A 14,767-nucleotide genomic window follows, 5' to 3' on the forward strand; every position below is an offset into this window, starting at 1 on the left:
ATAGTGTAAGGTGTACGCATAAAAAACCCGCAAATCGATGTACAGTTTTTTTACATCTGTACCCCTAGTGTAAATATTTTCGACAGCGAAACGTGACGTACGCGTTTGCGTTAAGTGTCATTTTGTATGAGATTTTTGACTTTCCATAACGTCCCGCTTGGCGCGCTGTTCAAAAACCTATACAAAATGAGACTTAACGCAGACGCGTACGTCACGTTTCGCTATCGACTAAATTTACACTAGGGGTACTGAAGTAGTATAAATTTTGTCAAGATATGAAGTGCTTCTCCAAAGCACTATATATATATATATATATATATAATATATTTTAATACATGAGTTTGTATACAATACAAACCTTTGTATACCTTGATATGAGCTGTGCTGAGAGAAGAAATTCTGTGTGGTGATTGGCTGTCTCTATTATATAAAATGTTTACGGTCTAGGGATTTCAGGCTTTGTGCTTAAAATCCTTTTTGTACCCGTATAACATTAATTTGACAGCTACTAAAGCTGTCCAAAACAGTAACATTATTCATTGTAAGGAGTAGATGTATTTTGCAATTCATACGAGTAAAAAATAAAGTAATGTGTTGGAATATTCCCAGCTTGTACAAACAGCAATACTTTATACTGTCCATCGGTGGACCTTATGCCTTTTGTAATATATGTGTACGGGTTCCTGTGAATCTTAGGGCCTGTTTCACAATGTCCAAGTATTGGATAGCTAATTAACAAATAAATTAACTGCCAGATAAAACTTCCTGGAAAAATTAGCACTTTATCTACCTACTAGCTAAGCTTGTTTGAAGATTGTGAAAAGCCAACGATGACTTTATTCGTCAGATAAGTGGCAAGTAGCTTATTCAGAACTTTATTTAGACATTGTGAAATAGCCCATAAACTATGGGAACAGAGTACGTGCACACAAATAATTATTGCCTTGAAATTGGCTCACCGTGCCACGATTGCAGATGGAATTCCTTGATGAAGACCCTCCTAATGGATCGAAAAATGTTGATTTGAATTACGTCAGTGACCCGTCCCAAATATTTTGATACGGACGGGGGCTATTACTAGTAATCGTTTCAAAACCACCACGAATCGATACATCGGGTATACAAACTTCGACAAAGTTTTGACTCATTTCTAGATCTTATTTCAAGGAGATAAAGTCCATTGGCGATTAGTGTTGATGTTACACATAAAAGGGGTTAATGGGGGTAGTCAATGGTGGGAAATGGGGCTCAATTACTACAGAACATGAAACAAAGGATTGTAATAGCATTACGATAATAGTAACTTCTAGATCATTGGCAGCGGCGTCCGTTGTTCGAACCAGTTTAAACGTGAAAAAATATTGGAAATTGTGTCTTTTTAACAAAAACAAATGTCAAAAATTATACATAAAATCGTTTATACATTTTGCGATTTTTTTTATTTTTGTTTTCTCTTAAATAAATGACTAAATGACCAAATGACTAAAGAGTCTCCTTGCTAGTAAAATAAATGAGTACTTCGGAAAATCCGCAAAATGCCATCTTATACCAAATAACATCGTGGTACGAGTACGGTATAATCTTTAACTTAATTAAAAAATATCGATGGGACTTAGAACGCTAACGGTGATGTTCCGATCATCATCCCGCGTCGACCATAAACTTTTCCACTTTAATTAAAAATGATTGTTTTGTTGGCCAACTTGTCTGCTAAATTGTGTTTAAAATTATAACTATTCTTAGTTTGAAAGCAATTATGAGGAAACTGAACTTGAGATAAATTCAGTTGAATGATGGCCGGCAAGGGCGGATCCACCGTTGTGGGCACGATGGGCATGCCCACAACCCTAATAGAGTGCCCTATTGATTCGCCGAGCAAAATAACGCCGATTTTTGTTTCGCAGACGCTTTGGCAGAATTTCACTACGCAGAGTAGTCAGTTGGCAACTTGGCATAACATTGATAAGCAGATTTACTTTTTGTAGAATAATTGTTTGGTAGCGGTAAGCGGTGGTGGCCGAGTGGATATGACGTCCGACTTTCAATCCGGAGGTCGTGGGTTCAAATCCTGGCTCGTACCAATGAGTTTTTCGGAACTTATGTACGAAATATCATTTTGATATTTACCACTAGCTTTTCGGTGAAGGAAAACATCGTGAGGAAACCTGCACACATCTGCGAAGAAATTCAAAGGTGTATGTGAAGTCCCCAATCCGCATTGGGCTAGCGTGGGGACTATAGCCCGAGCCCTCTTGCACATGAGAGGAGGCCTGTGCCCAGCAGTGGGACGTATATAGGCTGAATTATTATATTATATTATTATATATAATTGTTTGGTAACCGTCACAATTACCCGAGAAACCTTTGGTCAAAACACGATAGGTAGAGTGTTTTTTGTATTAATTAGAAATAAGCAATAGAAGTTTTTTTAGCGTAGTTATAGGTATGTATCTAAACATGGACTGCAATAATTCGCTTGCGATGTTCAATACATTACCTTTTACGCCATAATACTCGTATGTGTATGTAGTATAATAAAGAGGCCCACTGATTACCAGTTCGCCGGACGATAAAAACTGACAATCGCAAAATAACTGACAGGCTGATATCGTCCGGCGAACTGGTAATCAGTGGGCAATGAAGTACCGCAATTGCTAAATTACTAACTAAACTGTTTTTATTATTAAATTGACTGTCACTTTCTTCGAAATTAAATGTAAAAAAAAATAATGTGTTTATATATTATTGTATTGTATTTATTTTTATTATTAATGAGTAAATGCCTGCGGTAATGATTTCCCAACTCAACAAATAGCATAACAATGTTTTTTTGCAAACCAATCTTTAGACATTTCCGTATTCCAAAAAATATAAACATATATCAAATAACCATTTTTTTCATCGAATTATTTAGTTGCTAAGTTTATAGGTAAGTAAATCAAATCAAAACATTACAAGCCTAACATTTGACAAATAAATAATTTATTTAGTCATTTTTAATAGATTGCTGTCTTTGTTTGATATAAAGCAAAAAGATTTATCTTTAACTTCAATTAAATAGTAACTTAACCTAACCAAACAGTCTTTTTAGACAACAGTTCGTTTTTGTGGGGGTCGCAGCTCGCAGCTCTAACCTAACCCGCTTTTCCGGCAACAGTTTGTCTTTGTGGGGGTCGCAGTTGTAACCTAACCTGCTTTTCTGGCAACAGTTCGCTTTTGCGGGGGTCGTAGTTCTAAACCTCACCTATCCAGTTTTTCTGGCAACGATTTGTCTCTCTGGGGTTGCAGATGTAACCAAACCTGCTCGAGTTCGAACCTTATCTGCTTTTCTAGCAAGAGTTCATTATTACGCGGGTTGCAGTTCTAACTTCACTTTCACTTTTTTGGAAACAATTCGTTTTTAAAATTATAAATAAATAAATAAATAAATATTATACATTATTACACAAATTGACTAAGTCCCACAGTAAGCTCAATAAGGCTTGTGTTGAGGGTACTTAGACAACGATATATATAATATATAAATATTTATAAATACTTAAATACATAGAAAACACCCATGACTCAGGAACAAATATCCACGCTCATCACACGAATAAATGCCCTTACCGGGATTTGAACCCGGGACCATCAGCTTCGTAGGCAGGGTCACTACCCACTAGGCCAAATCGGTCCTCAGATAATTATTGTTGTTAAAAATAAATATACTTATAAATAAAAATAGACTAAACATTACTATGAAAAAAACATCGTTTGTAAAGTTACAAGTTTGACAAACTAAAAATTGCTAAATATTTTTAAACCAGGTGAAGTGGTGAAACATTTTGGTCTAATGAATATTGTTGAATAATCGTTCGTGTGTGGTGACCTCAAATAGTGTCGCATGCTCCGCGTCTAGTGGGTAAAAGAGATCCGTGTCCATCATCTTTCGTCGTCATCGTCATCATACCACAAATCACAATGGCCGCAAAGGTAAAAATTAAATAATGTAGCCCTAGATATTTTCACAGCACATATTCATATCACCACATTTCACAAACCAAGAGCAAAGTTTTTGCTATTCATGCCGATTTTAGTTCGTTGCCATGCTCACGATTCTGAATGATCATAGCTCGCTACGCTCGTGATTATATTATAGAATCGGCACTCGTTGCAATTACTAACTTTGCTCTCCTATTGCACAAATAACTATTTCTGAATAGGTGATGTGAAGAAATATTCTATCTACATCTAATCTAAAAACAATGACGAAAAAAACACATACCAGAGATACCGTTCGAGAAATTATTTGTGCAGGCTAGAGTATGAGTGGGACTACATACAATGATAGAGTTTCCATTTATTGCCCCATGGTTGTTAACTTCTGCACAGTTGTTAAATTCTTCAGGCACAATGTCTGCAACAAACACATAAAAGTCAAACGTTAAAACAATATATAACAAAAAATTTGGTTTCTACAAATTATTTCTAAATCTGCTAAAAATGCGTATCAGATAAGCTGTCACACACGGTGGGTAGAGAATGTAGAGATTTAGGGTGACTCCCTTAAAAGTAGCTACCAAAGCTATTTTTATTCACCCAACACGATTAATAACCAAAAAAGAGACAGAAAAACGGACTTCGGTTAAAAAAATCAGTTTCAAATTTTATTTCTACGTAACCTCCTCGGGATCCTTAAAATAGACATGGTCAATATACAATAAACCAATTACCATATGCGTGGTCTTCAACTCCACTAGAACACAGATGGCCTTCTACAGCTGGGTTGTGTTGACAATTCATCTCTTTAGAGGAATTACTGGCATTTTTATTTGTGTCTGCTACTAACATGGCACTTATTTTAGGTTTAGGAGGAGTTGGATATTTAACTAAATCATTTTCTTTTTTTTTAATATTTGCTGGGTTTTTGACATCTTCATAATGGGGTATTCATCTTCTGAGTTAGTCTTCTGGCAGGGATATTTTTTTTAGTCTTCTTTTTCTTTTTCTTACTTCCTCATCAGAATCCAAATTGGAAGTTTCTTCTGCTTTTTTCAAATGGAGACGGGCTTCGCTATAATTTTCTGAAAGTAAAAATGGATTCAGGAAAATTACGAAAAATATATATACGAGATGGTATTGTTTTTAGGGTTCCGTAGCCAAATGGCAAAAAACGGAACCCTTATAGTTTCGCCATGTCCGTCCGTCTGTCTGTCTGTATGTCCGAGGCTTTGCTCCATGGTCGTTAGTGCTAGAAAGCTGAAATTTGGCATGGATATATAAATTAATAACGCCGACAAAGTCATACAATAAAATCTAAAAATTTTACGTGTAGGGTACCTCCTCTACACGTAAAGTGGGGGTGAAATTTTTTTTTTGCTTCAACCCTACAGTGTGGGATATCGTTGGAAAGGTCTTTCAAAACTAATATGGGTCTTCAACAAACATTTCTTGATAAAGTGAATATATTCGGAGATAATTGCTCCGAAAGAAAAAAAATGTGTCCCCCCCCCTTCTAACTTTTGAACCATTAGTCCAAAAAATATGAAAAAAATCTTAGAAGTAGAGCTTAAGAAAGACATTAAATGAAAACTATAGCGGATATGATCAGTTTAGCTGTTTTTGAGTTATCGCAAAAAGTTTCCCCTTCATAGTAAAAAGACGTACACCCACAGTTCATCCCTTGGTTAACAATCTACCATACTTTAAGCTCCAGTTTAGCTTATTGTGATGGAAGAGTAACTACGGAACCCTACTCTGAGCATGGCCTGACATGCTCTTGGCCGGTTTTATTTCCTTTTCAGGTAGGTCCGGAACCCTAAAAATATATGAAAATTTCATACCGTAGTATTTTAGAATTTTTATTTTATACTGCGGCCATTTATCCTCGGGTTCAGCTTTCCTTTTTAACAATTTGTCTTTTAATTCTTCTGTACGTACATTAGGGTACGAACATAAATTTTCATTTATTACCCAGTTTGATGCAATTATTCCTGGTGCATCAGCCTCGTCCACAAATGTAACGATGGCAAAATGAGCCATTATAAAGAATCTGAAAATACATTACAAAATAATTACCTATGAAGCATAGCTAAATTGACCAACGAAATAAGTAAGTAGTAACGATTTTGTCAATAATTCTGGGAGTTTTTCGACTATAAGCGGTTGCGGTGAACATACAGGATGGTTTTTTTAATGGGTCAGTATTGGCAGCTACTATAATCCCATGCCCCTATAAGAAGATTATCTTAGCGGGCCTTTAGATTTTTTTAAATTATAACATTGCAATTTTTATTTTAATGTAGGCAGCAACAAAATTGGTTAAAACAGAGTTTTTTAGTGCCATCTGTCCTGCTTCCATCAGGGATTTCATAGAGACCAAGCCATGTTAAGGCAAGGGCACTAGGAAAAACACAAATCAAAGAAAACGTTTCCCATACATTGTGAAAATGCTCTTTTATTACTTCGGTCAATCACTCACATACTCATATTATACGCTTTTTAAAATCATAATTTTGTATGAAGACATCACAATGGGGAAGGCAAATGTTAAAGGTTTTGATAGATGCCACCAGCATATGTTTCCCCAGTATCTAGTTTTGTTCTATGGGATTTCAGCCAAATCCCAAACTAAAATTTGACGGGGAAAACCTACGCTGGCGCCATCTGTAACAATACTCTGATGCTATTGGATTACTAAAAATCACGAAAATCAAAGTTACTATTTTTTATACATTTTTTCACTTATGAAGACATGCTGCAAGCTGTAATGAATCACAGAAATATCCTTATGCGATTAAGTGAATAACCTTGTATTTTTAGCTAATGTATGGAAAATGTTTTCTTTGATACTAGGTGGCTTTCCTAGTGCTCTAAGGTTGGTTTCTTGATCTTAATCCGTGATAGAAACAGCGAATGGCATCAAATGTGTATTTTTAAATAATTCAATTTTCTCCCTGACTGTGCATGGTTTCAAAATTATTTAAATGTCATAAATTAAAAAGCTAAAAAAGGTTTCCTAAAACTATTATCGCGTAGCGGCACGGGGGTTTAGCAGCTACATACACTTGCAGCAGCTACATCCACTTCTACTATAGGACTAATATATAGGACTAATTTCAATATCGCGAATAAAATGTTGGGTGTTTCATACACTTCGGCTCTGCAAAAGCAACTTGTATTAACAGTTTGACCAGGGGCATATTTCTCAAAAGCTTGTAACTTGTATTAACAAGTTACAAGCTTTTTAAAAATAGGCCCGGCTTGATATCCACATACCTGTAGTAAGTAATCATCCACTTTGACAAAACCCACAAGGCTAGTAAAGGATAGGACAGGAACAAAGGACATTATGGATTAAGACCTATGAATGCAGCATTTTGATTGCAACATGGTGATCATGAAAAGGGAGAAGAACAACTTTTCCCACAATATCCGGACACAGGTTTTTCACATAGACTCATTTTTTCTTTTACTATATTAATTCCTATACTAGAACTTTCTATTAATGGTGTACCAAAGAAGTTTTCTTTAGTTGCAAACTCTTTACAGAGTATAACCATGCTCTGCACATTATTGGAAAACACTATGTTGCATACTGCTACAATATTACCATGTTTTAAAACACAATATGAATCCGGATGTGCTGTTTTTATTACAAAAGATTGAAATTTAATTGAGCTGAACTGCTGTAATTTATCATACCCTGGCAAAAGCAAGCCTGATGAGTGAGGTTTTAAAAATATTGGATAAATAGAACCACAAGGTAATATGTTTTTAGTCCAAAAGTTAGAATTACTCATTTCCCCGAACCTCTTAATTATTTGCTGAAGAGGTTTGGCCCCTTTTCTGATATTCTTTTTGAAAACCTGTAAAAAGTTTTCAAATGGAAATGCTGCACAGGAATCAAGTGCACCAAATTCATATACATCATCACTGAGGTGTACAAGACCATGTAGATTATAAGTTGCCATTTGGGCGCCATATAAATTGATGAATGTTTTGACAAAATGTTTTAGCAGATTTCTAGCATATTCATTGTATTTAAAGCAATATTCCGGATTTAATAATATACTCATAGAAACAGTAAGGCTTATAAAATTGTTATAATATGATAAATATTCAGACTTTAATTTTGAAAGTACTAACGGCCCTGTGTATAGCAAAAAATGGCGAAATTCAGTTGCCTTCCACCTTTTGACGTCATCCAAAGAACGTGGTTTCCTATTGAACTCTAAAGGCATGTGCTTGGCAAGAGCAACCAGATCAGCACTGATGTTATTTAAAATTTGACGAGGCAGTTTTATTGGTACTGGTCCAAACATCCATATATAAATAAGACTGCGCACAACACCTAGGCAAACAAGGTGCATATAATCCAATGGGAAACTTTTAATAAAATTTATGCCAGGTACTGATATTAATGGCGTTTGAGTACGTTGAAAATCTTCATCATCCATCTTGAGAAACTCTACATGGGTTCTTAGAGTTGCATCACACTCAGGAAATGTCATTCTGTTTTCCAAATAAACACCAGGCTGTCTGCACTTTGTACATGAATAATAACCTGTGTGTCCTTTGACTCCTAATAGAAAAGATTTTGCCGGAGTATCACAAACAAAACCTTTAATAGCAACTTTAATGTTTTTGCCGTTAATAGTCAAACCCGAGTTAATCAATTTAGCAACTTCAGAAATAAATTCTTCCATAAAAGATGTGCAGCTAATAGGTTTTTTAGGGCCACAATACACACCAATAGGGAACACAACCGATTTTATTGCAGGAACATTATAGACAGAACCCAAAATTGGCCAAAACTCCATTGTACTACGTTTAAATAATGGTAACCCATCAATGCTGATTAATAGAAGAATTTCATTATCATTTTCACTAACAAATTTCAATATTTCCCTCAAATTTTTCTCCAAACCTATATGAGAGTAATGTCCTGGCTCAACAACTCGACAGATAACATTTGCCGGAGTCTTAAGTAATGATCTAGCATCAGCTGGCAAATCAAAACATTCATGATCTTTTAATATATTCAGCAATTCATTAGTAGCAACATGGGTTATTTGATTTTTGATAGCCCAATGTCTCAAACTATTTTTAAATGATTCATTCATATCAATTGGATTAACCTGGTCATCACTATCACTATCTGATAAAGGCTGTTCATTAATAAAATTATTAAATGCCGAATAATCATTATAAGCTGGAGTATTTTGTTGACTTGGAGAGGAATTGAAATGGTTTTGAGGAGGATGGGAACAATGTCAAGAGGAACCCGGGCTATTCAAGTCAAATTCGTTCTCTGCCATTAGCTGCACCTCCTGACGAGAGTTGTGATGAGAAAACAATATGTTTTCCTCTGTGTGGCTGTCATTGGTCGAAATATTATTTGTTTGTGTGTTTTGTGCCATTTCTCGTTTTATTCTCTTTAACTGTCCCTGCCTAGACATTAGGACAAAAGGTTTTCGAGACATGTTCAGTTCTTCCTAAAGAAAATAAAAAATAGAAAATAAGTAAATATCTCTAGAAGCCGTCAGATTTTTAACTCTAGTCACCAATATCATTCCATATCGACTCATAGTAATGTTTTCGTATGCCTAGCATATCTTGGCATGTGACGCGCGAATTCATACTTCAAGCGTGACTCGAAGTATAAAGTAAATACGCTACAACCTGTAGGCCTAGCATATCTTACGTTGTACCCTGAACTCGCGCGTCAAAAGTCAAGTTATGCTAACAGGCCTGCTTGCCCTTTAGCCATCAACACACACACAGTGAATCCTTCCTTAAAGCATCACCTCTGGGGTTGAAGACGTCTAAAGGCTAAAATGATATCTGCTTTCGTATAGATAGGCCGTATTCTCGTTAAAAACAACAAAATCGTTACATAAGGAAATTAAAGAATTTAACCTACTTACCTACTATGTCCAGTAACAATAAAAACTTTATCACAATATTCACAATACCAGCTTCATGCAGCCTCAGCCATCTTGTCTCGACCGCCTCTGCTGCCTCTGCTGGAGTTTTTTTTTTCTACATAAGGATTTTGGGCGGTAAATTGGTAATAGCACAATACGGCCGGCGAACGGATGGAGCTGTCAGGTAGTCGCTAACCGCGCTATATACTGGACCATGATATTAAAAAACGGTCAAAGTTTTGTTAGACAAAAAAGTGCTCTATTTTTTGATTCTTAAGGTTTAAATTTAAGAACCTCATAATACGTATTATTAAAGCAAGTAGCGAAAGTTGCGTCAGTTCAACAACGAAGGATGATTCACGACGCTTACCGAACACTTGCGTAGCAACACGAATCGATCGTCCATTTTATGTCTGACATATTATTTATCGTTTAGTAGTACTGAAGTTAGGGGTCAAATTATATTAGACATTGAGACGATTCAAATATTTTTTTTTGAAATGTGAACTGCATATCGTCTTTGTTTTGGGTTTGCGAATTGGCGGCATGGCGGGAATTCGTACAATAACCAACTAATCAACTATTAATGTATTGTATTTGTCGAAAGAGTACGAAATTTCGCTTGTTTTGTTTTAATTAATAATAAAATAATCATAGAAATAATATTCATGTATGGAATCAGATATTTTTAGCATACTTACTTACGCCATTCAATAGATTTTTCTAGTACCTTGGAAAAATATAGTTAGCAATGGTCTTATTTAATTTTTGCCTAATCATTTTAGGAATCCTTTCTAAGATCAATTACCTGGTAACTTATAACGCAGGTAACCAATAATTAGGAATACGGCAAATATTAATCCTTAAAAAAATAATAATATTTAAGTAGGTACATTAGTAGCAAGTTCTGGTCAAAGTACAACATATTTTCGGTATTTGAGGTACAACAAAGCAACTTTTTAGACAAGTAAGCTTCGTAATAGCACTTCCAATTGAGATTAGGCTGAAGTAATCCTACCATCGAGTAGCTAATTACTTATTTAACTTTAACCCATATATTATATTCTTTTTTTTTATCTGTTAGCAAAACATGAAATCATTATCCTTGATGTAGGTACTTAACATTCGATATACTGACTTTTCATAAGACAATTTATATTTTGATTTTTTTCTTGAGATACCGACCGCTTTCAAGTTTCGTTGATAGCTTGATTTTGATGATTAATAATAACGTTTCAAATAATATGAATGAAGTAGGTATTTCAATAACCGTGGCAATGTGGAAATATTGCCAACTGTCCGAGGTAAAACTAGGACCAAGGTAAAAGAGTTACTTTAAATCAATACAAACTTAAATCTGAAAGATCATCATCCGTTTGCAGTAAAATTGAAAGATCATGTAGGTATTGTGTCCTTTTGATGATAATAATTATGTGCATGTAGGTACGTAATTTTACTAATTAATAAAATAATTTTATAAAAATTAACTTTGCAGCAACTTTGAAAAATAATTAAAGACCATGTTTCCAACTTAATGTTACACCAAAGTTAACAGCAACTTTAAACCAAACACGGAAATAGTATTTTATACAATCTTAATACAATAGAGAGCTTTTCAGTCGAGTACCGTGTTTAGGCAACGAAGCTTGCTGAGTTGCTTAAGTGAGGTACGAGATTGAAAAGCCTGATTATATCACTATTGTATACAATACTTATTCTACGAGCTAATAAAAATAGTATTTCTTTTACTATAAAACCTAAATAAGTAATGAAAATTGGTAAGTAGTACAAAAGACAAAAACGCGCGAGCCTCTGCCCGCCCGTCCCCCGTTCTATGGGAGCGCGGCGGCACGTGATTGGTCTATTTTTTTTTTATAGTTGATTACAGCGTATCGAAAAAATTTTGTACACTTGAGTTGGGAGTCCATATATGAAAAATATGCAATTATAGTTTTGTATAAGAAATCTTAATTCAACCATTACAGTCGACGAGTAGAAAAATCAACTTTGATACTTGAAACATCATCAAAGTTTGCAGCAATTTAGATTTTTTTTTTTTATTAAGCTTGCAGATTGACGTTACACCAAAGTTTGCAGTAGCTTTAAAATAAATTTGAAAGATCATTTTTGCAAATTAACATATCAGCAAAGTTTGCAGCAACTTTGAAATATCATGCTTGCCACTTGAAAAAACGTCAAAGCTTGCAGCAACTATAAAAATAATAATAATATCATGTTTGCAACTTGAAGTCACAGCAAAGCTTGCAGCAATTATAAAACAAACTTGAAAGACCATCTTTGCAAATTGAAATATAAACAAAGTTTGTAGAAACTTTGAAACAAATGTCAAAAATCATATTTGCAACTTGCAGTATCTTCAAAGTTTGCAGCCATTTTGAAAGATTATATTCGAAACATGAAATAAAATGCAAGATTGCGACAATACTGCAACATATTTGAAGCATTATATATCAAATTTATAAGTTGCTCCAAGATTGATACAAGCTTGCCTTGTTACATTTGACGTAGCAATTTATAATCAAAGAAAAATCATATTTGCTGCAAGGTGATCTGCTATCTGGGGTAGTAACTGCCTCAGGAAAGCCAGTTCAATTCAAATTTGGAATTCATTGAAAGAAATATCGAAATTAGTATAAATGTCTCGGTAAAATAAAAATTTTGACGTTTCCTGAAGGAATGCAGTTGATGAAATGCAGCAGTATTGAAGCGCGACATTGTTGCCGGAAATGTTTAAATTAATCTTGCTGCCTAGTTTTTTGACGGTTGCGGCAGCAATGCAGTCAGCCAGTAATGTCGCCTCGTAATCTGAATCCGAACGGTACTTTTAGGTAAGATTACTTGTTTTTCCATGCTACTGTGTCTATCTCTGATTAATTAAAAGATGCCGCAATTTAAACCTCTCTGTCTAATGACAATCACTGCACTCTTGACCCTCCAAGCGTAACAGTCGTAACAGTCATGAGAAAATCAGTTAGAATTTGGAACTTATTGCGCTAGAATACGGTATATGATTGAATGCATTTACAAGTGGTTGTTATGCCTGTGTATGTTGAGGCAGACTGTCCGTCCTTAATGATTAAATAGTCTGTACTATACAGGGAGATTCATCAACATGGGGCAATGAAGGAACAAAAATAAAAACTATTGGAGTTGGCTAAATTCAATTTGTTTATATAACTGTCTAGGCCGATCTTCGAAATAAGAGAAGAATAGTATTTTATTCCTGAATCAAATTGTTTAGACGTCTACTCTGTCACCGTTTCGGCGAATGATATGACAAAATCTGTCAATTTTCATTAGTAGTAGGTACAGTCAGCATCAATATTAGCGGATGAAACAACGCGCCAAAAGTATTTGATATTCCAGATAACTATTCCAAATATAGATAAATCTCTAAAATTTACATTCAAAAGTATATCTTTTGCCGTCTTAATTGTTCTACATATAGAACCACCACATTTTGTTAAGCTGTTTCAGAATGATGACTGTACATAATTTCATACTGAAATCCTTATGGTTTAATTTGACTTTATTTTTTCGCGACAAAAGCACTTTCGATTTTTTTTGTCGTCCACAATTGTCTTAAAGATAATAGAAAACGCAACTGCAATAGGCAACTGCATTAAAAGAAACGGTATCGCAAGATTTACTCTCTCTGCTTCATGGCAAACACTGCGCTGCACTTTTAATGAGCAGCTCGGGACAAGAGCAGCTCGCTCCTGATCATCTATTGTTAAAGACAATAGAATAATGAAGGCAGAAAGAATGACGTTAATAATATTGACATTCTTTCGTTTTATTCCAACATTCAATAGTTATTGAAAGTTGGAATAAATAAGGTACAGTCAGCATCAAAAGTAGTGGATCAAACAACGCTTCATAAGTATCTACCATTCTGTAACAGCTTAACAAAAAGTGATGGCTTTAATATAGAACAACTAAGACTGTAAAAGATATACTTTTGAGCGTGAATTTTAGAAATTTATCTATATTTGGAAAAGTTATCCGGAATATCAGATACTTTTGGTGCGTTGTTTCATCCGCTACTTTTGATGCTGACTGTTCAAGTAGTAGGGTAGAAGCAGCAGTGGTCAGCCTTTCTTGCGTATTTTTGGCTGTGATTAGCAAAAGTTTTTGTAATTTTCGTGTCAAATGTAGAAAGCCTGTGGCTGACCCCTGGAAAATGAGATCGTGGAACTCAGAACCCACTAGCCAGAAGCTAAAATGGGATGGCTGAACACCGGGTACTTAAAGGCTGTCTAATGGTACACAGGGGGCTGATTACTGGAAATAATGCTTTTTCATTATATTTAATTAAATATAATGAAAATCACACAACACACTTGTGTTCCCGCAAGACTACTTAGTCTTGAGCTTACTGTGGGGCTTAGTCAATTAGTATTATTATATGTCCTATGATATTTATTTTTCTTAATGAAATATTTCCAAAAGCGAAATTTCATTACGTTTTCATCTGCACATTAATTAAACTTTATGAAATTCCTGAACAGCAAAAATATTAATAATCTAATTGGTGGACAAATTAGACGATCCTGAACATAGAAATTTCGTTAAAGGCTGACTACTGGGGCCTTTACCCTACCTGTTCTAATTCGTTGTTTCTAGGCCCAAGTTACGTTTAGCATGTTTAAATTTAGAACTTGTCATTCTATTACGACAAATCTTTTTGACTTAAATATGAGCCACTGGTTCCAACGGGACACGTTGACGGCGGGCCACACCACCCCGAAAACTAACATGACTTTTTACTTAACGTTCGACTAAGGCACGTAAACTTTTCTTATAAGTATGGAACTGTTCTGGAACGGCCTTTAGAT

The 14,767-nt window shown here is 35.0% G+C and overlaps 1 protein-coding gene across 4 annotated transcripts; it reads right to left on the reverse strand.

Annotated features, from left to right (window-relative positions):
* Positions 1 to 3,861: 3,861 nt before the first annotated feature.
* On the reverse strand, positions 3,862 to 10,340 carry LOC133524523 (uncharacterized). 4 transcript variants are annotated; one of them, XR_009800400.1, is made up of 4 exons: positions 9,909 to 9,998; positions 5,823 to 6,031; positions 4,713 to 5,063; positions 3,862 to 4,396 (listed from the first exon to the last, which is right to left on the reverse strand). XR_009800400.1 is itself a non-coding variant. In XM_061860607.1 (4 exons), the coding sequence occupies exon 2, from the start codon at positions 9,102 to 9,104 to the stop codon at positions 7,377 to 7,379; it is 1,728 nt and encodes a 575-aa protein (XP_061716591.1). In that variant the 5' UTR covers positions 9,105 to 9,476; positions 9,957 to 10,340; the 3' UTR covers positions 4,977 to 5,063; positions 5,823 to 6,031; positions 7,258 to 7,376. The 4 variants fall into 4 exon arrangements, 3 of the variants coding, with proteins under 3 accessions (XP_061716591.1, XP_061716592.1, XP_061716589.1); XM_061860607.1 differs by lacking the exon at positions 3,862 to 4,396 and adding an exon at positions 7,258 to 9,476 and having other exon boundaries at positions 4,977 to 5,063; positions 9,957 to 10,340; XM_061860608.1 differs by lacking the exon at positions 3,862 to 4,396 and adding an exon at positions 7,258 to 9,476 and having other exon boundaries at positions 4,977 to 5,063; positions 5,953 to 6,031; positions 9,909 to 10,338.
* Between the last annotated feature and the right edge of the window lie 4,427 nt (positions 10,341 to 14,767).

The sequence above is a fragment of the Cydia pomonella genome, chromosome 13, assembly GCF_033807575.1.
Source record: "Cydia pomonella isolate Wapato2018A chromosome 13, ilCydPomo1, whole genome shotgun sequence".
Classification (NCBI taxonomy): Eukaryota; Metazoa; Arthropoda; class Insecta; order Lepidoptera; family Tortricidae; genus Cydia; species Cydia pomonella.

Bases quoted from the DNA above. Each gene is read 5' to 3' on its own strand.
- LOC133524523 (XM_061860607.1), bottom strand. From the start codon at position 9,104: ATGAATGAATCATTTAAAAATAGTTTGAGACATTGGGCTATCAAAAAT.